The sequence below is a fragment of the Lepidochelys kempii genome, chromosome 2, assembly GCF_965140285.1.
Source record: "Lepidochelys kempii isolate rLepKem1 chromosome 2, rLepKem1.hap1, whole genome shotgun sequence".
Taxonomy (NCBI): Eukaryota; Metazoa; Chordata; order Testudines; family Cheloniidae; genus Lepidochelys; species Lepidochelys kempii.
The window spans coordinates 110,184,142-110,210,711 of record NC_136381.1 but is presented as its reverse complement, the minus strand read 5'-3'; the positions used below and the strand labels follow the sequence as shown (position 1 = coordinate 110,210,711).

General features: G+C 45.2%; 1 protein-coding gene across 5 annotated transcripts in view; it reads right to left on the bottom strand.

Annotated features, from left to right (window-relative positions):
* The window catches only part of KIF13A (kinesin family member 13A), a 203,793-nt gene that overhangs the window by 8,874 nt on the left and 168,349 nt on the right, over window positions 1-26,570 (bottom strand). For 2 of the 5 annotated variants that reach the window (XM_073331923.2, XM_073331924.2), the window contains 10 exons: window positions 26,299-26,354; window positions 24,955-25,079; window positions 23,310-23,486; window positions 7,793-7,885; window positions 6,133-6,289; window positions 5,819-5,892; window positions 5,171-5,218; window positions 3,462-3,573; window positions 2,273-2,424; window positions 1,597-1,701 (listed from right to left, as the gene is read on the bottom strand). In XM_073331923.2, the coding sequence (XP_073188024.1) occupies window positions 1,597-1,701; window positions 2,273-2,424; window positions 3,462-3,573; window positions 5,171-5,218; window positions 5,819-5,892; window positions 6,133-6,289; window positions 7,793-7,885; window positions 23,310-23,486; window positions 24,955-25,079; window positions 26,299-26,354 (1,099 nt within the window). The remainder of the gene's footprint in view (window positions 1-1,596; window positions 1,702-2,272; window positions 2,425-3,461; window positions 3,574-5,170; window positions 5,219-5,818; window positions 5,893-6,132; window positions 6,290-7,792; window positions 7,886-23,309; window positions 23,487-24,954; window positions 25,080-26,298; window positions 26,355-26,570) is intronic. The other 3 variants (XM_073331926.2, XM_073331929.2, XM_073331925.2) reach the window with 2 other exon arrangements.

The following is a 26,570-nucleotide window of genomic DNA, read 5'->3' as shown; positions in this document are numbered from 1 at the left end:
TTTAGAATTCTTGTTATTTACATGGAGTCTAATCCTGCAAGATGTTGCTGAGGTGTCATTATCTGATGTGGCACTCAACTATTCATAGATCCAGGCCTATGGTGACTGTTGGCAGCTTCTTTTAGAACTGTAAACCTGCAGATTTATAACAGTGGAGGACCTGGCCATGTTAATTACACCAGTCTATGTGTGATGGAGGAATCAATCACAGTGTTTCCTGTTAGCTCGGAGTCTTCATTGTGAGTCGGGTGGAGGGGACCAGATTGGCTGAAGTTTAGTAGAGTGGACTAACAAGCCATAACTCAAACACTGAAATCATCCTGGGAGCCCAGCTTAGCCAAAGGTTTGCTCTAGCTTGTAACATCTACTCCAGCCAGGTTCAGACACAGTCTATTTTAGCTCTGAAAAATTTAGCCTCGCCTGGGAGCCCACCCTCAGCACAGACCTCCTGTAGCACTGGGAGTTTTATTTTAGCTCTGGTAAGCTATATTGTTAAGAAGGTGTTAGGGGATTTGTGCAAATTAAGTTATTTCAGTCTCTATGGGACCTTAAATTATACATTTTTCTAATGGACTCCTTGAGTTTTAACTTGCCGCTCTTCCCTTCATGGTACTCAAGTCAATGACCCAGAGTTCACAAATGCTGATTGCTGACACACACTATGCTACGGAACTGTAACATGATGCAGAAGAAAAATAAATCAGCTACTGCCCATGAACAGCAGCCATTTTTCAAAAGGCCAAGTCTACTTCAGGGTAAGGGCCTATAAAATTTCATTAAAAAACCCATCCAGACAAGACAAGCCATACTAGAGCTATACCGTAGGAACGCAAGAATCTACAGAATGGGAGGAATTTTTGGCAGCACATGCTCTGAGGTCTACAGGACTGTTAAACCTCCCCCTCCCAATAGTTTTCAGGTTTTGAATTTGCATACCAACTTTCAGATTGAAGCGTATGCTAACACCCAAGTCCTACAGCCCTATCTACCATACAAATGAAAATTTGTAAAAATTTGTAAAAATCAGAAAAATGCTGAAGCACCTGTCATAGACGCTGCGCTAGTGGGGGTAGCATTTAAAAATTTAACCAGGCAACTAATAATAAACGATTTTCACAATCTAAAAATGGTGAAGACAGGGTTGTCTGTTAATTAAGAGCTGCAATCTTATTTTAGCCACAGCACTTCAACATCAGGCAACTTGAAGCTTTCAAAAAGGGCCCACCACTAAATGCAAGATAACTTACACCAAATGGGATCATTCCATTTACTTTGATGTACAGTCACAAAACCTGAGTACATTAGAAAGATTTCTAAAAGTACTTTTTACCTGTTTCACCATTTGTACACTGCAACCCTTAAAACTGATTTTTATCCCTGATGGGTTACACATGAGTGATTAAAGAATCAATTGAGTTACTGCAAATTATAGATTATCTTCACAAGAAAGCAACAGTACATTATAATAGCCAGTTTAAAATTTAAAAAGCACCAAATGCACATCACCTTCCCCCCACTGCAGCTGTAGCATAATCGCCCGTGAAAGGACCTTAAACCCACCACCAGGCATTATGACAGAAACAGATACACACTTACAATCTTCTCTTCATGTATGCTATTGTTTTCTACTGGCATGCTGCTGGCATTACTTCCTGAGGGCACAACACAGCCAGCGTTATGTACCTGAGGTGAAGGCATGCTCTGAAAATGTTAAGACACACAACACATCACATCACACAAAGAAGACACTTACAGCTGAGTACAGTATTATACCCATGCAAGTTAGAAAGAGACAAGGACATCTTACTAAAGTGAAACACATAGGCAGAACACATACCGTACCATGGTTCAAGTTAATACAGTTAAAAAGAAATTTGTGCAATCTTCTGAATGGTGTTTTAGGTTAGAAATAAGGTGTCAGTTATGGATATCCTAAAAACACCACTTTGAAAAAATACTGCCACTGTTTTATAAAATAAAAAATATTCAAGGGACACTTTTTTTAAACAACGAAAAAATGAATATCATTGTTTGAAAAAAAGAACCAATACATTCCATACAAAAATACTTACCAAAAAAGTGAAACTGGCCCAATTCCAATGAAAGAGAGCAACCGTTGAAGCACACACCAGTCATTACCAACACAGGATCACAACGTTTTCATGCTATGGATACATGCTACAAACCATTTGCTAGGTACAGCAATTTACTCTTTACTCATAAATAAAGATTGATTCAGAGTTTTGCTTTACTCAGAAAAAAAGAAAATTACCTCTTGGCAAAGCAGAGGTCGAGTTTCGAGAGGGATCTTTCTTTTATGCTCCTCTTTTACGGGCATTAAGGGTTTGAAAAACTTTGGAGGCTGAGGAGAAAATGCTTTAAAAGGGCTGGCCATTAAGGCATGTGGATTCTCCGATATACAACCTAAGGGAAGACCAAAAACATAGTAGTTCAGTTGTGTGTAGTTATTGCACCATCTTCTTAAGTGCAAAGAGAATAATGTATAATCAGGGAAGGTCAAACAGCATATTAGGAAGGTTTCTGGCTACAAAAAGGGTAAAACCATGGCATTTACCCACTGGCCCAAGTAGAGGGTGGCACAGAGGTCCATGGGGGGAGGGATTATTCCACCTTAAGGAACAGACTGGTTCTGCAGGACTGCAGGATGGGACAGCCTGCTCCCTGCAGGCTGGTGCAAAAGCTCCCCAACTTCCCCTTTCCTCCTCGGTCACAAGAAGAGACCCGCTATCCTCGAAATCACAATTACCAGATCTTTGCTTCCTCTGTCTCAGCGTTCCCCTGCTTGGCTCCCTGATGTTGCTCTGCCCTGGAGCTAAGCCTGCATTCACACACTATGTGACAGAATCAAGGAAGACCCAAAGAGAATTTAAAAAGGAGCCTATAAGCACATGTAGTTCTCTGCCCTGCTCTGTACTTTCAATGGAATCCATACCTGCACTCCCCAATCATAATATCTTGTTACAATCTGATCCAAAGCAAATAAATTGTTGATGGTATAAGTATACTGACACACAAAAAACAAGCAACCAGGACATCTATGGAGTCAGGATTAGTTTTGAAGTGATATCTTCCAATAAAATCAATGCCATTGTAACTAATTTTTTTAAATGCACAAAACAATATAGAAACTCTTTTTGTTCTTTCCAGCCCTCCTTATTTTGGTTCTCATTTCTTTTCGCCTTGTTGTTTTGCTTCTTCAACACATTTGTCTCTTCTCTTTTCCTTCTTGGAGGTCTCTTCCTCTTTTTCTCTCCTTGCTTCCATACTGTCTCAGTTAGGCTCTTCACTAAGCAGGTACTTTTCCAGAGTATAGGGTCTGTGCACTGCACATGAACTTTGAACCCTGCATTTTATTTTCATCATCCTTATCTCTTGTTGCAATATTTTGCTTTTTTCTCTAAGAGCAATTTAAAAGGCATATACATATTTGAAAGACTTACCACCAGCATCTTTATTTCTGCGAGGGGAATCCCTCGGTAAAGTACCGTAACATGATACATCTTGGTAACTGGAAGAACAGTCGGATATATCGAGGTGGCTTTCTGACCAACCCTAAGGAATTTTAAAAAATGCACATTAATCAAGACAAAAACGAAACTAATAGGCAAAGTCAAAGTTCAAAAGTTTTTAATTACCTCACCTATGCAATTTTAAACTTACTGGTTTAACTGTGTCACTGCATACATTTTCTGGTTACAAAGTATTAATTAGTCAACAGGCACACAGCAGTCAGAGACACGAGTTAAAATAACAAAGACTGTGTCTACAGTGCAATCAAAGATGTGACCACAGCACATGTAGACAAACTGACGCCGGCTTTGATCTAGCTAGCTTAAACAGTAGCAACGAAGCCCTGGCAGCACAGACTTGGAGTGCATACCCAGGCTCCCGAAGGGGGTTGTACAGCCTATACTGCCACCATAGCTGTACTGCTACTGTTGTTCTAGCTACCTGGAGCAAAGCTAGCTAGGGTATGTCTACACGTGCGGCAGTCACATACTGCAGTGTACACATACCAAAAGGCAGCCTATACATGTGAATCTTATCCTAAACTTGCAAGGAAAGAGTGAAGTTTAGATAAATTCCACTCAGCCTAAACACCCCTACTCTTAGGCTGGGAGAGACACAGCCCTTTGCAGCATTCTCTCATCTCTCTATTGAACACTCATATCCAACCACTGCTCACCCCCTTTCCTCTCTATGCAGGGAGCTTTAACAGCTTAGTTCCCTTTTATGTTAGGCTAAGGTCTGGAAAAAAGAAATCTGCTAGCCTGGCAGAAGCCATGGAGGTGGGTATTTCCCAATTAATAGTTCCCACTGTTCTGTTAAGAACCCTTGTTATTCTTTCTGGAGGTATCTTATCTCTGCTCTGTCAGTTTAATTTCCTGTTTGTTTCCCCCTAACAAGCTCCTTTGATTTAAGTCCATGCAGTTATGCAAAATTAATATCCAGAAGATAAACTGAGGCATATATAATATTCACAGAAATAATACAGAAATGTCTCACATTTTCTAGGTTTCAGAGTAACAGCCGTGTAAGTCTGTATTAGCAAAAAGAAAAGGAGTACTTGTGGCACCTTAGAGACTAACCAATTTATTTGAGCATAAGCTTTCGTGAGCTACAGCTCACTGAGCTTGGTTAGTCTCTAAGGTGCCACAAGTACTCCTTTTCTTTTCACATTTTCTACAAAAACATCCCAGAGATTACTTCCTACTTACTCTCTCCCACAGCATAGAAGAGAAGAGAACCCTATTTATGCTGACCATAGAAGACCCTGCTCGCAATAATTATTTCAAAATACGGTTATTCATAGCATTGTTTCATCTGCAATATGACTAGGACCTCAGTCACACTGATCTGCACAGGAAGTTGACTGGCTCTAAGGATATGTTCTAAATTCTCCTACATCTTTCCAATCCCCCTCCCTTAGTTATGTCATGTCAGTTTCTAAAATTATGCTTTACTTAAGTTACAAATAAGTATCATCCAAATGACTATAAATGGTACACCTAAATGAAAACAAGTAATATGAATCCAAGATTCAGATAACGATACATTTCTGCTATGGTGCTTTTTTAGTTTGTTTTAGAAAAACAAGAGAATTGAAGATTTGTGCAGCTTATTCTTCTGAAAATCCAAAATCATATACCTTATCATCTTCATCACAGCCAAAAAGATCTAATCGGCTAGAGGATACCTAGAAGACACCAGTGAACAGGTATGACAAAATATCTTGTGTTCATAGATTATAAGGCCAGAAGGGACCATTATGATCATTTAGTCTGACCTACTCTATGTGTCTACATCAATGATGTAGTCAGCTAGCAGAACCGCTGTTTTAATTGCGTGTGAGAATAAATAAAGTAAGTAGAAGAGCAAATCGTATTCATAGATGTCATAGGGATCTACAAGACTCCTCATAAAATTTACTAGAAAAAACATGAAATCAATTGTTTAAAAGTGAAAACTTTAAAAACTTCTGGGCAGACTGTTTTGACCACACCAGTATAATGCTGGGATTTTGAGCAGGTACCCAAAACTGGCACCTGAGACCAAAATTCACCTGATAGAAGGAGAGACAGATTTTAGATAAAATCCTTGATGTATTTATTTTTTTGCTATTAAATAGTTATCTTGACCCAATTCCCCCTTCATACTGACAGTTTTAGAGCTTCTACTAGTGCTAGCTCAGAATACATAGACACTTGGTGTGATAATGGTTAGGAAACGTTTTATCCACTCTATAAACTAAGGAAAGACCCATGTCTCTATGACTATTTCAGACAGACTTTCTTACATTGTGGACATTTGGTGTGCTGATGCTCCTCCGTATGTGTCTTGCCTTAGTAGAAAGTGCTTCTTTCACTGTGACTGCCTGTGAAAATATGGAATATTTTGACCTTTGTTTAATTCACTGAAGCTATAATTCCTCTACCCAGCAGCATGTTTAAAACAAGATTTGTCCATTTTACTGAAGTACACTCTTGCATAAGTCTACATATCATGCTTTTGCCATCTATCTAGACTTTTTTTAACCTGATTTTCACCACAAACACCTCCTCAAAATCTCCCCAGTCTTAAAATTCCCATTGGATCTCCTCTCCTTGCTACTTGCCTGCCTTAGTCGTTCAAGACTTAGAATGTTCTCCACCTGCAACACACCACGTGTATATTTCTCTATATAAGTTTCACCATCAGATGTACCCTCATTCTCAGTTCTTGCTGCCATCAGGGCCAGAGTCTCACGATCCTCAATTTCTTCTGTAGCCTAAAATTATAAATTGTAAGATTTTTTTAAATAGATACATTTTTTGAGATCCACTGATTTAAATGCACCATGATTCAATTATTCAGAATCTCTCAGTCTTGAGGACTAGACTGATCAATGGTCCCTCCACAGAACTAAGACTGTCCAGCATCTATATTGATATAGAAGGAAGAATATAACAACAGCCCCATGGTGCGGAAAGCTCTCCAAATTTATCAGACACTACATCTCCCCCCAAATGTGACTGTTTAACCAGAAAAACAAAAAGGGTGTATGTAATGGGTTAACTATTTTATGACTATTAACTCTTCCTTCCTGATTCTTAAATAGTCTGTATAATCTTCATAGACTGTACATTGTAATTAGTATTATGCGAGGGTAGCAAGATGGGTGAGGTAACATCTTTGATTGGAACAACTTCCGTTGGTGAGTGAGACAAGCTTTCAAGTGCTCTTTTTCAGGTTACACCCTTTTATTTTTATTTTATTTTCAGATGTCCTAGTTCAGTGGTTCTCAACCCAGGGTACATGTAGTCCTGCTGGTATGCAGAGGTCTTCCAGGGGCACATCAACTCATCTAGATATTTGCCTAGTTTTACAACAGGCTACATAAAAAGCACTAGCGAAGTCAGTACAAACTAAAATTTCATAAAATTACTTGTTTATACTGCTCTATATACACTGAAATATAAGCATAATATTTATATTCCAATTTATTTATTTTATAATTATATGGTAAAAATGAGAAAGTAAGCAATTTTTCAGTAATAGTGTGTTATGATACTTTTGTATTATTATGTCTTATTTTGTAAGCAAGCAGTGTTTAAGTGAGGTGAAACTTGGGGTACGCAAGTCAAATCAGACTCCAGAAAAGGGTACAATAGTCTGGAAAGGTTGAGAACCACTGTCCTAGTTGTTCTGAATGAGGAAAACCTAAATCAAAAACTGTTTTCCTTTAAAATCCTGTTTTTTGAAAATGGGTTTTAAACTAGGTACCAGTCTTATATACATAAATATTTATAATGATAGGTTTCAGAGTAGCAGCCATGTTAGTCTGTATTTGCAAAAAGAAAAGGAGTAATTGTGGCACCTTCATCCGATGAAGTGAGCTGTAGCTCACGAAAGCTTATGCTCAAATAAATTTGTTAGTCTCTCAGGTGCCACAAGTACTCCTTTTCTATTTATAATGATGTTGTACAAAGGAAATAAATTTTAAAAATTAATAGTTTGTTCAAACCTGATACCCACGCTCTCAGTCCAGAAAGTAAAAAAAGTTAACTAAATCAATAAAATCCTGCATCAGGCTAGATCTTCTACACTCTACAATTATTCAAATAAAAACATATACAGATTCATCTGGCACAGAAGAATCAAATATACAACTAACAAGTTCTTTTTGTATCAACAAAAACTGAATATTCAATTCCCACCCAAACAATATATCCTGCCCCAAAATATCATTCTGCTCCTTTAACAGATTGTAAATAAGTGCAGTATAATTTACCTTTGGTATATTGGATACTATTTCATAGGTCACACCACAGGAATAAAATATATTTTTCAAGGATATTCTCCTTTTCAGACTCTGGGTAAAACTCTAGAAATATAAAAGAATTTTAAATTACTGTATCCACAATGGTAATTTTTAGCATATAATTTTATTATTTTGCATATTTTAACGGTAAAAGAAAAAACACCCCTCTTAACATTTGTAAGTTCATTAATATTTTGATGCTTCTTCCTAGCATGAAGCAGTCACGTGTTTCTACACTTATGGGCCCAGCTTCCCTAAGCTGCAATTTGCCTTGCAATTTGTGTAGTTTTTTACATTTGTGCAAAATATAAATTGTGAGTATAAACTGCAACCAAATGAGAATAGTAGCATTTTACACCTTCTTTCACAGGCATAAATGACTACACAATGAATAGGGAAACTGAGAATCAGATCACAATATATTTATTGTATGGATGTCAATCTCTCTCATTCTCTGGACCATAGGCTGCAAAATAACTTGGAAAATTTGTCTTCGACCATGTCTCTAGGACGATGAAGAGAAAGTTACTCACCTTGTGCAGTAACAATGGTTAAAGCTCCCTGCTTAGAGAAGAAAGGGGGTGAGTGGGCAACAGTGGCAAGAGACTTACCTTGTGCAGTAATGCTGGGTCTTCAAAATGCGTGTCCCTATGGGTGCTCCACTGTAGATGTGTGTGCGCTCCTGCACTGTCAATCAGAGAATTTCAATAGCAGCACGCATGGCTCCCCACCTGCCATGAGGCTGGCCAGCATGTGCGGGCATTTCTCCTTCAGTTCCTTCTCTACCGCAGAGTCAACCAGTGGAACTCTGAAGTAGAGGGGAGGAGGGAGGGTCATGGAGCACCCATAGGGGGACACATCTTGAAGAACCATCGTTACTACACAAGGTGAGTAACTTCCTCTTCTTTGAGTAGCATCCCTATAGGTGCTCCAGGGCTGGAGAACCCACAGAAAAAAAATCATAGAATATCAGGGTTGGAAGGGACCTCTGGAGGTCATCTAGTCCAACCCCCTGCTCAAAGCAGGACCAATTCCCAATTAAATCATCCCAGCCAGGGCTTTGTCAAGCCTGACCTTAAAAACTTCTAAGGAAGGAGATTCTACCACCTCCCTAGGTAACGCATTCCAGTGTTTCACCACCCTCCTAGTGAAGAAGTTTTTCCTAACATCAAACCTAAACCTCCCCCACTGCAACTTGAGACCATTACTCCTTGTCCTGTCCTCTTCTACCACTGAGAATAGTCTAGAACCATCCTCTCTGGAACCACCTCTCAGGTAGTTGAAAGCAGCTATCAAATCCCCCCTCATTCTTCTCTTCTGCAGACTAAACAATCCCAGTTCTCTCAGCCTCTCCTCATAACTCATGTGTTCCAGACCCCTAATCATTTTTGTTGCCCTTTGCTGGACTCTCTCCAATTTATCCACATCCTTCTTGTAGTGTGGGGCCCAAAACTGGACAAAGTACTCCAGATGAGGCCTCACCAATGTTGAATAGAGGGGGACGATCACGTCCCTCAATCTGCTCGCTATGCCCCTACTTATACATCCCAAAATGCCATTGGCCTTCTTGGCAACAAGGGCACACTGCTGACTCATATCCAGCTTCTCGTCCACTGTCACCCCTAGGTCCTTTTCCGCAGAACTGCTGCCTAGCCATTCGGTCCCTAGTCTGTAGCTGTGCATTGGGTTCTTCTGTCCTAAGTGCAGGACCCTGCACTTATCCTTATTGAACCTCATCAGATTTCTTTTGGCCCAATCCTCCAATTTGTCTAGGTCCCTCTGTATCCTATCCCTGCCCTCCAGCGTATCTACCACTCCTCCCAGTTTAGTATCATCCGCAAATTTGCTGAGAGTGCAATCCACACCATCCTCCAGATCATTTATGAAGATATTGAACAAAACCGGCCCCAGGACCGACCCCTGGGGCACTCCACTTGACACCGGCTGCCAACTAGACATGGAGCCATTGATCACTACCCGTTGAGCCCGACAATCTAGCCAACTTTCTACCCACCTTATAGTGCATTCATCCAGCCCATACTTCTTTAACTTGCTGACACGAATACTGTGGGAGACCGTGCCAAAAGCTTTGCTAAAGTCAAGAAACACTACATCCACTGCTTTCCCTTCATCCACAGAACCAGTAATCTCATCATAAAAGGCGATTAGATTAGTCAGGCATGACCTTCCCTTGGTGAATCCATGCTGACTGTTCCTAATCACTTTCCTCTCATGTAAGTGCTTCAGGATTGATTCTTTGAGGACCTGCTCTATGATTTTTCCAGGGACTGAGGTGAGGCTGACTGTCTTGTAGTTCCCAGGATCATCCTCCTTCCCTTTTTTAAAGATTGGCACTACATTAGCCTTTTTCCAGTCATCTGGGACTTCCCCCGTTCGCCACGAGTTTTCAAAGATAATGGCCAATGGCTCTGCAATCACAGCCGCCAATTCCTTTAGCACTCTCGGATGCAACTCATCTGGCCCCATGGACTTGTGCACGTCCAGCTTTTCTTAGCCCTGGTCTACACTAGGACTTTAGGTCGAATTTAGCAACGTTAAATCGATTTAAACCTACACCCGTCCACACAGTGAAGCCCTTTATTTCGACTTAAAGGGCTCTTAAAATCGATTTCCTTACTCCACCCCTGACAAGTGGATTAGCGCTTAAATCGACGTTCCCAGCTCGAATTTGGGGTACTGTGGACACAATTCGATGGTATTGGCCTCCGGGAGCTACCCCAGAGTGCTCCATTCTGACCGCTCTGGACAGCACTCTCAACTCAGATGCACTGGCCAGGTAGACAGGAAAAGAACCGCAAACTTTTGAATCTCATTTCCTGTTTGGCCAGCGTGGCAAGCTGCAGGTGACCATGCAGAGCTCATCAGCACAGGTGACCATGATGGAGTCCCAGAATCGCAAAAGAGCTCCAGCATGGACCGAACGGGAGGTACGGGATCTGATCGCTGTTTGGGGAGAGGAATCCGTGCTATTAGAACTCCGTTCCAGTTTTCGAAATGCCAAAACCTTTGTCAAAATCTCCCAGGGCATGAAGGACAGAGGCCATAACAGGGACCCGAAGCAGTGCCGCGTGAAACTGAAGGAGCTGAGGCAAGCCTACCAGAAAACCAGAGAGGCGAACAGCCGCTCTGGGTCAGAGCCCCAAACATGCCGCTTCTATGATGAGCTGCATGCCATTTTAGGGGGTTCAGCCACCACTACCCCAGCCGTGTTGTTTGACTCCTTCAATGGAGATGGAGGCAATACGGAAGCAGGTTTTGGGGACGAAGAAGATGATGATGAGGAGGAGGTTGTAGATAGCTCACAGCAAGCAAGCGGAGAAACCGGTTTTCCCGACAGCCAGGAACTGTTTCTCACCCTAGACCTGGAGCCAGTACCCCCCGAACCCACCCAAGGCTGCCTCCTGGACCCAGCAGGCGGAGAAGGGACCTCTGGTGAGTGTACCTTTTAAAATGCTATACATGGTTTAAAAGCAAGCATGTGAAAGGATTACTTTGCCCTGGCATTTGCGGTTCTCCTAGATGTAGTCCTAAAGCCTTTGCAAAAGGTTTCTGGGGAGGGCAGCCTTATTTCGTCCTTCATGGTAGGACACTTTATCAATCCAGGCCAGTAACACATACTCGGGAATCACTGTAGAACAAAGCATTGCAGTGTATGTTTGCTGGCATTCAACCAAAATCCGTTCTTTCTCTCTCTGTGTTATCCTCAGGAGAGTGAGATATAATTCATGGTCACCTGGTTGAAATAGGGTGCTTTTCTTCAGGGACACTCAGTATAGCCCATTCCTGCTGGGCTGTTTGCCTGTGGCTGAACAGAAATGTTCCCCGCTGTTAGCCACAGGGAGGGGGGAAGGTTGAGGGGGTAGTCACGCGGTGGGAGGAGGCAAAATGCGACCTTGTAACGAAAGCACATGTGCTATGTATGTAATGTTAACAGCAAGGTTTACCCTGAAAGAGTGTAGCCACTGTTTTATAAAATGTGTCTTTTTAAATACCGCTGTCCCTTTTTTTTTCTCCACCAGCTGCATGTGTTTCAATGATCACAGGATCTTCTCCTTCCCAGAGGCTAGTGAAGCTTAGAAAGAAAAAAAAACGCACTCGCGATGAAATGTTCTCCAAGCTCATGCTGTCCTCCCACACTGACAGAGCACAGACGAATGCGTGGAGGCAAATAATGTCAGAGTGCAGGAAAACACAAAATGACCGGGAGGAGAGGTGGAGGGCTGAAGAGAGTAAGTGGCGGGCTGAAGACAGGGCTGAAGCTCAAATGTGGCGGCAGCGTGATGAGAGGAGGCAGGATTCAATGCTGAGGCTGCTGCAGGACCAAACCAGAATGCTCCAGTGTATGGTTGAGCTGCAGCAAAGGCAGCTGGAGCACAGACTGCCACTGCTGCCCCTCTGTAACCAACCGCCCTCCTCCCCAAGTTCCATAGCCTCCACACCCAGACGCCCAAGAACGCGGTGGGGGGGCCTCCGGCCAACCAGCCACTCCACCACAGAGGATTGCCCAAAAAAAAGAAGGCTGTCATTCAATAAATTTTAAAGTTGTAAACTTTTAAAGTGCTGTGCTTAAAGTGCTGTGTGGCATTTTCCTTCCCTCCTCCACCACCCCTCCTGGGATACCTTGGTAGTCATCTCCCTATTTGTGTGATGAATGAATAACGAATGCATGACTGTGAAGCAGCAATGACTTTATTGCCTCTGCAAGCGGTGATTAAAGGGAGGAGGGGAGGGTGGTTAGCTTACAGGGAAGTAGAGTGAACCAAGGGGCGGGGGGTTTCATCAAGGAGAAACAAACAGAACTTTCACAGCGTAGCCTGGCCAGTCATGAAACTGGTTTTCAAAGCTTCTCTGATGCGTACCGCGCCCTCCTGTGCTCTTCTAACCGCCCTGGTGTCTGGCTGCGCGTAACCAGCAGCCAGGCGATTTGCCTCAGCCTCCCACCCCGCCATAAACGTCTCCCCCTTACTCTCACAGATATTGTGGAGCACACAGCAAGCAGTAATAACAGTGGGAATATTGGTTCCGCTGAGGTCTAAGCGAGTCAGTAAACTGCGCCAGCGCGCCTTTAAACGTCCAAATGCACATTCTACCACCATTCTGCACTTGCTCAGCCTGTAGTTGAACAGCTCCTGACTACTGTCCAGGCTGCCTGTGTACGGCTTCATGAGCCATGGCATTAAGGGGTAGGCTGGGTCCCCAAGGATACATATAGGCATTTCAACATCCCCAACAGTTATTTTCTGGTCTGGGAAGAAAGTCCCTTCCTGCAGCTTTTGAAACAGACCAGAGTTCCTGAAGATGCGAGCGTCATGCACCTTTCCCGGCCATCCCACGTTGATGTTGGTGAAACGTCCCTTGTGATCCACCAGAGCTTGCAGCACTATCGAAAAGTACCCCTTGCGGTTTATGTACTCGGCGGCTTGGTGCTCCGGTGCCAAGATAGGGATATGGGTTCCGTCTATAGCCCCACCACAGTTAAGGAATCCCATTGCAGCAAAGCCATCCACTATGACCTGCACATTTCCCAGGGTCACTACCCTTGATATCAGCAGATCTTTGATTGCGTGAGCTACTTGCATCACAGCAGCCCCCACAGTAGATTTGCCCACTCCAAATTGATTCCCAACTGACCGGTAGCTGTCTGGCGTTGCAAGCTTCCACAGGGCTATCGCCACTCGCTTCTCAACTGTGAGGGCTGCTCTCATCCTGGTATTCATGCGCTTCAGGGCAGGGGAAAGCAAGTCACAAAGTTCCATGAAAGTGCCCTTACGCATGCGAAAGTTTCGCAGCCACTGGGAATCGTCCCAGACCTGCAACACTATGCGGTCCCACCAGTCTGTGCTTGTTTCCCGAGCCCAGAATCGGCGTTCCACAGCATGAACCTGCCCCATTAGCACCATGATGCATGCATTGGCAGGGCCCATGCTTTCAGAGAAATCTGTGTCCATGTCCTGATCACTCACGGGACCGCGCTGACGTCGCCTCCTCGCCCGGTATCGCGTTGCCATGTTCTAGTGCTGAATATACTGCTGGATAATGCGTGTGGTGGTTGATGTGCTCCTAATTGCCAAAATGAGCTCAGCGGCCTCCATGCTTGCCTTGGTATGGCGTCCGCACAGAAAAAAGGTGCGGAACGATTGTCTGCCGTTGCTCTGACGGAGGGAGGGGTGACTGACGACACGGCTTACAGGGTTGGCTTCAGGGAGCTAAAATCAACAAAGGGTGTGCCTGTACATCAAGGAGTATTTCAGGCAGGACTGCACGGAGGGTTCCAATAAGAAATGGTGCACCAAAGTTATCGTTGTTATTGGAACAAGGAGGTTAGCCTGGCCTCTGATTGATACATGGCTAGATTAACCTCGCTGCGCCTTCTCTGTGACTGACTGCAGTGTGATCTAGACAGGGGAGGAGGAAAATGAGTACAAAACAAATCTGGTCTATTTCTTGTTCTGACCCACTCCATCTATCCTTTACATCTTTGGCTGGCAGCAGACGGTGCAGAAGGACTGCATGCCATCCACATCTCATGGCTGCTTGGCAGAAGATGGTACAGTACGACTGCTAGCCATCTTCATCTCTTGCCTGCCTGGCATAAGATGGTACAATACGACTGCTAGCAATCCTCATCTCTTGCCTGCCTGGCAGAAGATGGTACAGTACGACTGCTAGCAGTCCGTATCGCCTGCCCGCTCACCATAAGACGGTTCAATAGGACTGCAGGACTAAAGAGAATGACCTGGTCAAGTCACTCCAAATTTAGTCCCTGCGCCCATGTCTGCCCAGGCGCTCCCAGCCGACGTGGCCAGGAGCACCTCGGACACGACGAGGACGACTACCAATCGTATTGCACCGTCTGCTGCCACAAGGCAAGGGGTTGCTGCTACTGTGTAGCAATGCCGTACCGCGTCTGCCAGCATCCAGGAGACATAGGGTGACGGTTACCTGAGCGGGCTCCATGCTTGCCGTGGTATGGCGTCTGCACAGGTAACTCAGGAAAAAAGGCGCGAAATGATTGTCTGCCCTTGCTTTCACGGGGGGAGGGAGGGTGGGAACGGGAGCCTGACGATATGTACCCAGAACCACCCGCGACAATGTTTTAGCCCCATCAGGCATTGGGATATCAACCCAGAATTCCAATGGGCAGCGGAGACTGCGGGAACTGTGGGATAGCTACCCACAGTGCAACGCTCCGGAAATCGACGCTTGCCTCGGTACTGTGGAAGCGCTCCGCCGAGTTAATGCACTTAATGCACTTAGAGCATTTTCTGTGGGGACACACACACTCGAATATATAAAACCGATTTCAAAAAAACCGACTTCTATAAATTCGACCTAATTTCGTAGTGTAGACATACCCTAAATAGTCCCTAACCACCTCTTTCTCCACAGAGGGCTGGCCATCTACTCCCGATGTTTTGATGCCCAGCGCAGCAGTCTGGGAGCTGACCTTGTTAGTGAAGACAGAGGCAAAAAAAGCACTGAGTACATTAGTTTTTTCCACATCCTCTGTCACTAGGTTGCCTCCCTCATTCAGTAAGGGGCCCACACTTTCCTTGGCTTTCTTCTTGTTGCCAACATACCTAAAGAAACCCTTCTTGTTACTCTTGACATCTCTTGCTAGCTGCAGCTCCAGGTGCGATTTGGCCCTCCTGATTTCATTCCTACATGCCCGAGCAATATTTTTATATTCTTCCCGGCTCATATGTCCAACCTTCCACTTCTTGTAAGCTTCTTTTTTATGTTTAAGATCCGCTAGGATTTCACCGTTAAGCCAAGCTGGTCGCCTGCCATATTTACTATTCTTTCGACTCATCGGGATGGTTTGTCCCTGTAACCTCAACAGGGATTCCTTGAAATACAGCCAGCTCTCCTGGACTCCTTTCCCCTTCATGTTAGTCCCCCAGGGGATCCTACCCATCCCTTCCCTGAGGGAGTCGAAGTCTGCTTTCCTGAAGTCCAGGGTCCGTATCCTGCTGCTTACCTTTCTTCCCTGTGTCAGGATCCTGAACTCAACCAACTCATGGTCACTGCCTCCCAGATTCCCATCCACTTTTGCTTCCCCCACTAATTCTTCCCGGTTTGTGAGCAGCAGGTCAAGAAAAGCTCCCCCCGCAGTTGGCTCCTCTAGCACTTGCACCAGGAAATTGTCTCCTACGCTTTCAAAAAATTTCCTGGATTGTCTATGCACCGCTGTATTGCTCTCCCAGCAGATATCAAGAAAATTAAAGTCACCCATGAGAACCAGAGCGTGCGATCTAGTAGCTTCTGCGAGTTGCTGGAAGTTGCCCCCTGGTCTGGTGGTCTATAGCAGACTCCCACCACTACATCATTCTTGTTGCTCACACTTCTTAACTTAATCCAGAGACACTCAGGTTTTTCTGCAGTTTCGTACCGGAGCTCTGAGCAGTCATACTGCTCCCTTACATACAGTGCTACTCCCCCACCTTTTCTGCCCTGCCTGTCCTTCCTGAACAGTTTATAACCATCCATGACAGTACTCCAGTCATGTGAGTTATCCCACCAAGGGATAATCAGGGGGTGCTTAGCACCCACTGGCTGCCAGCTTCTCGCCCTGCCGATCAACTCCTCTCCCTCAGCACCTCCCACCCACTGCGATCAGCTGTTCCGCAGCATGTAGGAGGTGCTGGGTCGGGGGAGAGAGGGGACAAGGTGTGCTCAGGGGAGGGGGCAGAACTGGGGGGGGGAAGGTGGGGCAGGGATGGAGGCTTGGGAGAAGGTGGGGCAGAAAAGGCGGGGAAAGGGGTCGGGTGGGGGCAGAGCAGGGGGTTGAGCACCCCCTGGGCCCGGAGGAAGCTGGCGCCTGTGGTACAGAGGCCCTGAACTGGGCGTCTGAAGGCAAATCACTCACAATGGCATAATGTTCTGTGCAGATGCCCATGTAGCTGCTCTGCATATCTCTGATATGGGGATACCCTTAGAAAGGATAAGCAACAAGGAGCCTGACCTTGTGGAATGTGTGCATACTGAAGATAGGTGTGTTACCCCCTGCAATTGGTAGCAGAGTTTAATACAGCCAGATACCCACATGGAGAGCCTCTGAGCTGACAACGCTGTACCTTTTGTCCTATCCACAACTGAAAGGAAGAGCCTCGGAGATTTTCTGAAGGCCTTTGTCCTAAGTAGAAGGCTACGGCTCTCCACACATTGTGTGTATTGAGGATGGTCCCTCTGTTATCCGTATGAGGTTTTGGGTAGAATTTTGGGAGCTAAATGAGTTGATTCATGTGAAATGCAGAAATTATTTTGGAAGTGAACTTTGGGTGTGGTCTGAGTGTAAAAGGGGGATGTGCTATCAAAGCTGCTATGTCCCCTATCCTTCTGGCAGAAGTGATGGCGAGGAGGAAAGGTGAGCAATTGTTGCCAAGTGAACCTTCAGCAAGCTAACAGAGAGACCCAATTTCTTTAAGGGTAACAGATAGTCCAGAATCACCAGTAAGGTGGCTGAATTAGTGGAGACATCCTTGGGTTGGCACCATGTCTGGAATCTCTTCCATTTCTGTAGGTAGGTGCAACAAGTAGCACCCTTCCTACTGTGCAACAGTACCTCCTGTACTTCCTCTGAGCAGGATGTCTCTGTGCTGGAACCACAAAGGAGCCACTCTTTGAGATGCAGGACTCGTTCTATGACAGGAAGCAGGGAGTGATCAGTAGGGTCATCGGTGAACACACCAGCTGAAACAGGTAAGGGTACCATGTCTGTCTGGGCCAGGTGGGGGCAATCAGAATGTCCTTTGCTTTTTCCTTTTTTACCTTCAACAGGTCCTTTACCAAGAGAGGGAATGAAGAAAAGGCGTAAAGAATGCCACTGTCCCAAGGGAGAAGGAGAGCATCTCCCCTGGAGTGTTGTCCGATCCCCACTCTGGAGCAGTACCGCACACATTTCTTGGTCTGATAGGTAGCGAACGAGTCTGGCAACCCGCACTGCCAGAATATATTGTGTAGAATGGTTGGTTCTACTTCCCATTTGTGGCAGAGGAGGAACTTGTGGCTGAGACTGTCAGCCGTTGTGTTGTGTATTCCCAGTAGGTAGGCCTCTGATAATAGGACATTGTAGGAGATGCACCAATTCCATAGCTTCAGAGGTTCTTGTGCATAAGAAATGAGACCTGGTACCTCCTTACCAGTTTATGTAGTACCTAACAGGCCATGTTGTCCATCATGACCTTCATATGTGTGTCCTTGATCAGCAGGAGGAAGTGAGCACAAGAATTTCAGACTGCTCTGAGCTCTAGCAGATTGATGTGGAGATATTTCTCTGATGGGAACCATTTGCCATGAACAGTGTGACCACTGAGATGCGCTCCCCAGCCTATGGGGGATGCCTCGGTGGTCAGAAGAAGAGATGGGGAAGACTGAGCGAATGGGATCTCCATGCAAATGTTCATTGGGTCCTTCCACCAGTTTAAGGATTGTTTGACTACTGTCAGGAGCTTGTTTATATTGTCTTTGTTTGGTCTGTACACAGAGGTAAACCATGCTTGGAGGCACTTCATGTGTAGTCTACCATGACAATGACTGATGTGCCCGCAGCCATGTGTCCCAGAAGCTGAAGACAGTGTCCTGACGAGATTTGATGCCTGGACCGTACTGTCTCTATCAATGAGGAGAGACTGAGAAATCTGTGATGTTGTAGGAGCACCGTCATTTGAATGGAGTCGAGGTTGACTCCTATAAACTCTAGCTTTTGAACCGGTGTCAAGGTTGATTTTTGTTTGTTGATATGTAGGCCCAGTGTTAGCAATAAGTCTTGTGTGGTCTGAGTGACCTGTGAAGGATTGTGTCCTGAGAAGGCAATTGTCCAGGTAGGGAAAAATCTTAATAACCTGAGAACGTAGATAGGCCACTCCTAGTGAAAGGACCTTGGAGAATACCCTGTGTGTGTGTGTGTGTGTGGGGGGGGGGGCGAGCGATGAAAGGCCAAAAGGGAGTATTCTGTACTGGTAGTGGTCCTGGCCTAGTGTGAACCTGAGATAATGACGGTGTCTCAGTATGATAGAAATGGGAAAGTATGCATCTTGAAGGTCGAGGGCTGAGAACCAGTCTCCTTTTTCTAACACTGGGATAATCACTGACAGCGTAACCTTCTTGAATTTCTGTGCTTTGACATACCTGTTGAGCACTCTGAGGTCCACTATAGGTCTCCAATCTCCATTTTTCTTCAGTATCAGGAAGTAACGAGAGTAGAAGCCTTTGCCCCTGAGTTGTGTGGGTACGCTGAGATGATTCACCTCTTGGTGTAGTAGAATCTTGTGAGAAGGGTCCTTGAAGAGGGACGGGGAAGGGTGTTTGGGAGCGGGAAGGAAGGAAAAGTGGATGACATATCCATTCTGGACAATTTCCAGCACCAGCTTTTCGGAGGTTATCCATTCCTAGCTGCTGCGGAATGGGGAAAGGCAATCGCTGAAAGAAGGAGGGGGGTTTCCCAAGGTGAGATTGTAAGGAGCATTCTCTTGGTTCTCGAACAACTCATCAAAAGTGTCGCTTTGAAATTGAGGGCTGAGACAAGGGTGGTGGTGGCCCTGATTATTTGAACTTAGAGAATTTTGATTTATTTCTCTGTGGCTCGTACGATCTCTGCAACAAGTATTGAGGCACGTATTATGATGATCTCAGCTTGAACTGTGATTGAGGACTGTATTTTCTTTTGTAGGCTGTTGGGTATATCCCCCAGGGATCTCAGAGTTGCTCAACAATCCTTTAGTGTGTGGAGGGATGCATCTGTCTTCTCAGCGAATAGCTTTGTTCCCTCCTTCGGGAAGCTGGGCAAATGGAGCCAAGAGGTCCTCCTCATAACCACCGCTGTGAAGATTGAGTGCGTTGCCATGTCGGCCACAGCCAGTGCACACTGCAGAGACATTTTTGCCACTAGCTGGCCTTCGTTAATGATAGCCATGAATTGGTCTTTGTATGCATCCAGAAGCTGCTCAATAAATTTTTAAATTTAAAATTTTTAAATAAAATTTTTTTAATAAATGTTTAATTTTGCATAGTTCTGATAATCATATTTGGCTAGTAAGGCCTAATAGTTCGCTACCCAAAACTGGAAGAACAGGTTTTTCTGCCGAACAGATCCAAGGGCTTCCCATCTCAGTCATATGGCGTAGACTTAAACTGGTATTGGGGAAACCTCAAATTGACTGCATCCACTATGATGGAATTTGGAGGTGGATGGGTGAACAAAAATCACGCACCTTCGCTGGCTCACAGTACTTTTTGTCTGGCTGCTTGCATGTCGGTGGGATGGATGCCGGGGTCTGCCATATGACCCTAGCAGGATCTAGAAGTGCCTTATGGAGGGCTACCCTGGTGGAGGTGGAAGAAAGTCCACCAGTTTATGATGAGGTTCAGACACCATGTAGTTGCACTTGTAGGGCTTCAGTCACTCTTTGAATTAGGTCCTGGAATGACCTAAAGTCACCTGCCAGAGATGGTGAGGGGGAGACCCACCGCCTCATCAGGTGACGATAATGAGAGGTGGGCTTGAGGAGACTCTTCCTTTCCCACCTCCACTTCCCGTTCTTCCTCCAAGAATTCAGGAGGATCTGGTGCCCTTGATGTCACTGCTGAAGGAGGACATCTCTCTACCTGTTGGTAAATCACACTAGGGGCCTGTGAGGCTTATCGTCTCTGGGCCTGCCAGGCGTCCCAGTATGGCCATTGTGGGTAGGGAGCTGGCGGCTGGAACCATGGTTGCCCACACCAAGGAGGTTGAGGGCCGGGGTGGCACCCCTGGTATCGCTTGGTGGGACTGGGGTCTGCATGGTGGGTAGGATGATTAGTGAGAACCCAGTTCCTCTGTCTCTATCTGAGTCTGAATGGGAAAGAGGCATAGCAAGGTGTGGAGATGCCATTGTGTCCACTGCTCCTGGCGAGTTCAGTACCAGGGCCCCAGCACTGGGAAGGGCCGAGTCTGGTGCATCACATACAAAGAGGTCCGATGCGCACCTGTAGTCCGCAGGTGCGGATGGTACTGGTATCAGTGCCGATGGCTGCCGGTGCTGAGGAGCTTGCACTGAGGGAGTTGGTGATGTGGATCTGGTTGAATGATCCATCAGCGCAACGCGCACCAAGATTGGTGTCAGTGACCTCACTGATGTAGCCTTCGCTGGGGCAGATCGTCTATGTTTATCATGCCCTCCTCGGTACTGGTATCTCTTTGCCTGTGCCCATCGGGTCTTTGGGTGGTCCGACTGACTCTGTTGGCTCGGTACTGTGCATGCTCTGGGTACTGACTCCAGGTGGCTTCACGCCATCGGTACAGAAGATACTGATAGAGCCAGAGAACATTTCCGGCTTGATCTGGGCTTGCTATGGTGACTCACAGACCTCTTCTTACCAGTTTTTAAATGAGCAGCTCATTTCCTTAGAATCATTTGCCCACGACATAGAAGACTGCATTGATATCTCACTCTGGTACTTTGGAAATTGAAGGACCAACTCCATCAGCAGGAGTTTTAGCCTTAACTCTCTGTCCTTCCTTGGACCTGGGTTTTAGTTGCTGGCACCAACCACACTTTTGTGGATTGTGCTTCTCCTCGAGGCAGCGAATAAATGCCTGCGCATGCTGGCTAGCCTTGTGGCAGGCGGGAAGCCGCGCGTGCACAGGATGGACTGCTACTGAAATTCTCCAATCGACAGCATGGGGGTGCACACACACCTACAGTGGAGCATGCATAAGGACACTACTCGAAGAATTATAATTTTGACTCCTAACCAGAGGCGAAAGTAAGCTGGTACGCCCCAGTATGGCATACTGACAAGCAGTAGAGGCGAGTTATATGGGCTCGTGGCTCCAGCAATATTGAGGGTCCGGGGGCCCGGCTCCACCTATGTTTGGGGCTGGGTGTCCCCCGTGGTCCCACCTGCTGCCACCCCACACCTCTACCGAGTGTCCCTGGCCCCCCCTTGCTGCCCCTGCATGCCTCCCTGAGTCCCCGGAGCAGAGCATCCCTGTCTCTCTTCTGCAGCTCCATGCTGCCTCCCTGCATCAACTGCCGCCACAGGATCCTAATGACCCCAATCCCCTACTGCCAGGGCAGGCTGTCCTTCCCCTGCCCTTTCCCCTCAGACCCTTTCATTTTCTGGCGGGACCCTCCACCAGTACAACTGCCCCTCCTGCCCACAGTCACCACTCCTGCCCCATGCTGGGCAAGGGCAGCCCCATCCCCCAGCCCCAGTGAGGCTGCAGTGAGAGGCAGCAGCAGGGGACGAGGTGCACATGTAATGGCAGTCCCACCCCCATGGCACTCACCACAGGGGAGGCGAGGGAGATTCCTGGACATTGAAAGGGGCCCTAGGAGCACGTGCAGTGCCAGTGGTGGGGGTGAGTGTGCTGCCGGGGAGCAAAGGGGACCCCTTCCCCCAGAGCTCGCTGATGCTGGCAGGGAGAGGGCTAGGGGGAGTCCTCCTCTCTGGCTCCAGTCTTGGGGCAGCCTGCCTCCCCCCCAAACTCATCCCCAGCCCTGCCCCACCCCAGAGCCCATATTCCCAGCCAGAGCCCTCATCCCCCCACACCCTAACCCTCTGCCCCAGCCCTGAGCCTCTCCAACACCCCAAACCCCTCATCTCCAGTCCCAGCCAGAGCTCTCATACCCCCTGCACCCTAAACCTTTGCCTCAGCCCTAAGCCCCCCGCCACACCCCCATCCCCAGCCACACCCCTGCATCCATCCCCAGCCACACAGCACAGCTCTCACCCCTGCACCCCCTCCCATCCCCAAACTCCCTCCCAGAACCTGCACCCCCTCCCTCTGCACCCCATCACATCCCCAAACTTCCTCCCAGAGCCTGCGCCCTGCACCCCTCCTGCACTCCAATCCCCTGCCCCAGCCCAGGGCTTGCACCCCAGACCTCCTCCCCCACCCAAACTCCCTCCCAGAGCCTTGGGCAGGTGGAGGGTGGAGTTGGGCACCACCAAATTTTCGACAAACCTGCCACCCCTGCCAGCAAGAGCCAGTGCGCCGTACCGGGGCGGACCGGCTTCCCCAGGCGGCAATTTTAAGGGCCTGGGGCTCCCAGCAGCAGCTGGAGCTCCGGGCCCTTTAAACTGCCGCCAGAGCCCCGCTGCTGGAGCCCTGGGGTAGTGGCGGTGGGGCTCGGGTGACGATTTAAAGGGCCCAGTGCTCCTGCCACCGCTACCGCCCCAGGGCCCTTTAAATCGCCGCTGTAGCCCTGATATGGTTTATATAGCAACCATAATTTTCATACTGTAGGTTGTTGGCAAAAGTATTATCTTGTTCCATGCTCTATGTGGAACCTCGATCAACACTCAGTTCTTTCATCACTAACTGAAATTTTCTCATTTAAGAGGCCATTTTAGATAAATGAGGCTTCAGAGCCAAGAAAAATAAGCCAGTTGCAAAATGGAATAATACTAGGACAAGAACAAGACAAATAAAATTAAGAGCTATATAAGCTGATGTGAACATACAAATAAAACCCATTACCTGCTTGTTGTAAATATTAGCTGCAATCCTTTTACGCAGTACTAATTCCATAGCAGCAGGATGAGTAAGTTGCACAGTGATCTTCACTATTAAGTAAATCCTCTCATTTTGTGGTGTTACCCTGTTCAAATGCACTGAATCATGGACAGAAGAGTCCCAAGCAGCAGTGGCTGAAACCTAAGTGGACAAATTGGGTAGTGAAGTAAAAGGAGAAAAAGAAAATTAATGTCAATTACTTCAATTTAAAATTTACCAGAATTTAACAAGAAATAGTAACACCATTAATGAAAGAAAAACAATAGCTGTAGTGGTCACTTCTGCTCCTAAAGTGGGTGTGTCAGGCTCTGAAAGGCCACATTGGAGCATGTGAGCCTGGTGCAGTGCAGAACCCATGTGTACCGGGGATCTATACACAGCTGCAAGCAGAGGGTTAAATTGGAGAGAGGGACCACAGATCCACTGCTACATGAATCCTCTCGTCGTCTCTTACTTGGGACTTGATCCAAAGCTCACAACTCAATTGGTATTGGATTGGGCCATAGCAGAGGGGCACACAAAGGCCTCTACATCTTCCATCCTGTGGAAGATCTTTTCCTTTTCCTTCCGCACACATCCCCACTACCACCCAGCCAAGTTATTCATCCTGGGAGCTGGTCTCAGGATATACGCCTAAATGAGATAGCATGGAAGGCAGAACAAGTCAAAATCAAGTACAACTCCAGATTTAATCTACATTTACATAGCGCCTTTCACTTTGAGTGGTCCCAAACCTTTTACAAAAAAAACGACCTACCACAGGAAAAAACCTATTACTTTAGAAATTACGGCCTTATCTAGTTTGGAAGACATTGTAGTGACTAGAGAATAAGTGAAATTATGACATCACAAGAGCCAAGAGTGTGCAAATTGAGCAACGCAGAGAGGAAAGGATTTTTAGACAGTTAAAAAGTCTTTTCCAAAAAGATTCAACATCCCCCACTTCTCCAAGGTAAGCAATGAGAGCTAAAAATTTACATTCTCTAAGATCCCAAAGATATCTTCTGCAAAATACAGGATGCACCATGCGTTCATGGTATTTCAAGGATAAAAAGCAGAAAGAGACCTAAAAAATAACCCTATCGAAAACTTTCAGGTCTTCTGTTCATGAGATAAAGCAGCAAAAAAAGTGTACAAACACTATATTTTTGAAATGCTTTACAGGTCACCTTTAAACTGAAAATATTGAATTTGGATCACTTCGTCCACCACTGAAATATAGCTAATTCTGGGGAGGATATGGCAGCTGTTTGACATCACACATCAATATAAAACAGTTTAGCACAGGAAACAAGGAACATCCTATCCAAATGAACTGCATAAAATAATTTGGGGCTATAGAATGTAATTATCAGAAACTGAATTTGTTAGCAACTCTACTCTGACGAAAACACATGACTATAGTTTTATAAATATGGGTAGTAACCTGTACGGTCTGAAGACTGAAAGAATGACCCTGGCACCAAAAATATTAACAATAAATTAACATTTATAATTAGTTTGATACTTAACTAGTAATAAGAATTAAATACATAATAAAAACACAAAGCAGAAACCAAGCATGAATTTAAGTCACAATTGCCAGGAAGGAGACTTATTAGTAATTTACCTCATCATCACTGTGTTTTATGATCAGCAGATAAAAGAACTGACTCCCATGCTCCTTTGGCAGTATTGAGTTAACTCCGGATGCATGGGGACCTACAAGCTGTTCATTGGCACTGAGGTCATCAGCTAATGAAATCAACACAAAAAGAACAAAAATGAAATAGTTAGCTCTACACAAAATGATATAAGTTAATAGAAGTTTGAATTGTTATAAAGGCCTGAATTGTTACAAAGGCCTATCAGATGATTTTGTACATCTTTCATACTGTATTAAGTGTTGGCTAATCATAACTAATATGCCAAATTGTGGGGAAGTTTGTAACCTACGCAAAAGGGGCTAGGGAAAACTAGGTTGAAACCATAATATTCATTCTCAGTTGTGACCCAAACAAAATTTCAAACTAGATTTTTAGAGGTTCATGAATTAATATATTGTGCCAGACAGGCCCTGAAATTTTTTTTTAATCTATCCATAATCAACTAGCTTTTCATATCACAACCACCGCTGAGGTATCAAGGCATCTTTAGGAGACTAGAATACTAGGATATCTGGATATTTGATTTTACACACGGGACTATATTAGGATCAGTCAAGCAAGTTTTGTAATATTCCACTGAATCAGGTAGTTCTTCCTAAACATCTTGTTTAGTCTCCTACCTGCTAACTTCCCAAAACCCTCAGATATAAAACAAATTTCAGCTAAGAGATGCCATCTCTTTTAAGAACAAACACTAAGAATTCATTTTGGTAGTCCTTTCACATGAAGAACTCGGTGACTTCACTGGGAGAAGTTTCAAATACTCTGTGTTATGAATAAAACTCTTTAATTATGCTACTAACTTGCAGTTTAAATAATCATTATTTTTGAATGAGGAGAGCAAAAACAACAACATAACTTCTCAATAGCACTTGGACAATTTTCTATCAGTGCTTTAAAGAAATATGTTCTTGCAGATAAAACTGAAGCACCTTTTGAAATTTGCACTAGATTTACCTATCTGCTGTCGATCTTAAGTTTAAACCCTGCTTCTTTTTGGGGCACTACAATGCACCAAATTTCCTCAAGTATCTTTTAGGAAAATCTCCTTCAAGTCTGTTACAATCCCTTGTTATTTGGTCCCAGTTGTAAAGTTATTCTCTGCTTACTTGCACCAATCTGTGAAATCAGAAAAAAATGATTTTGCCTTCCAAAAGCTGTACAACATAGTGGAATCAGAGGCATAACTCAAGTTTTTATTTTCCCTGCCTTTCAGGGCCACCCCTTTATTTACCGGTTGAGCTGAATTAAATTATTTCAGTAAAAACTGCATTAAAAAAATTTCCTAACCTGCAGGTACAACTTACCATTCAAATCAAGGAAAAGGACAGGTATGTGTGTTTCCATTCCTGAAGGTGGGGTCCTGGAAGTAAGAACAAACTGCTGTCAATATGGTAAAATAAATATGTAAGCTAACCCACACAGGCAGCTATCCATGCAATATTTATGTACAATGCATCCAATGATTAAAACCTTCAGACATTTTTGTGGAGAATTTAACTGAACCAGAAAAAGTTAGGATACTCAAAGTTATAGTACCCATAGATCCAGTAATTCACTCACCTATTATATACATTGT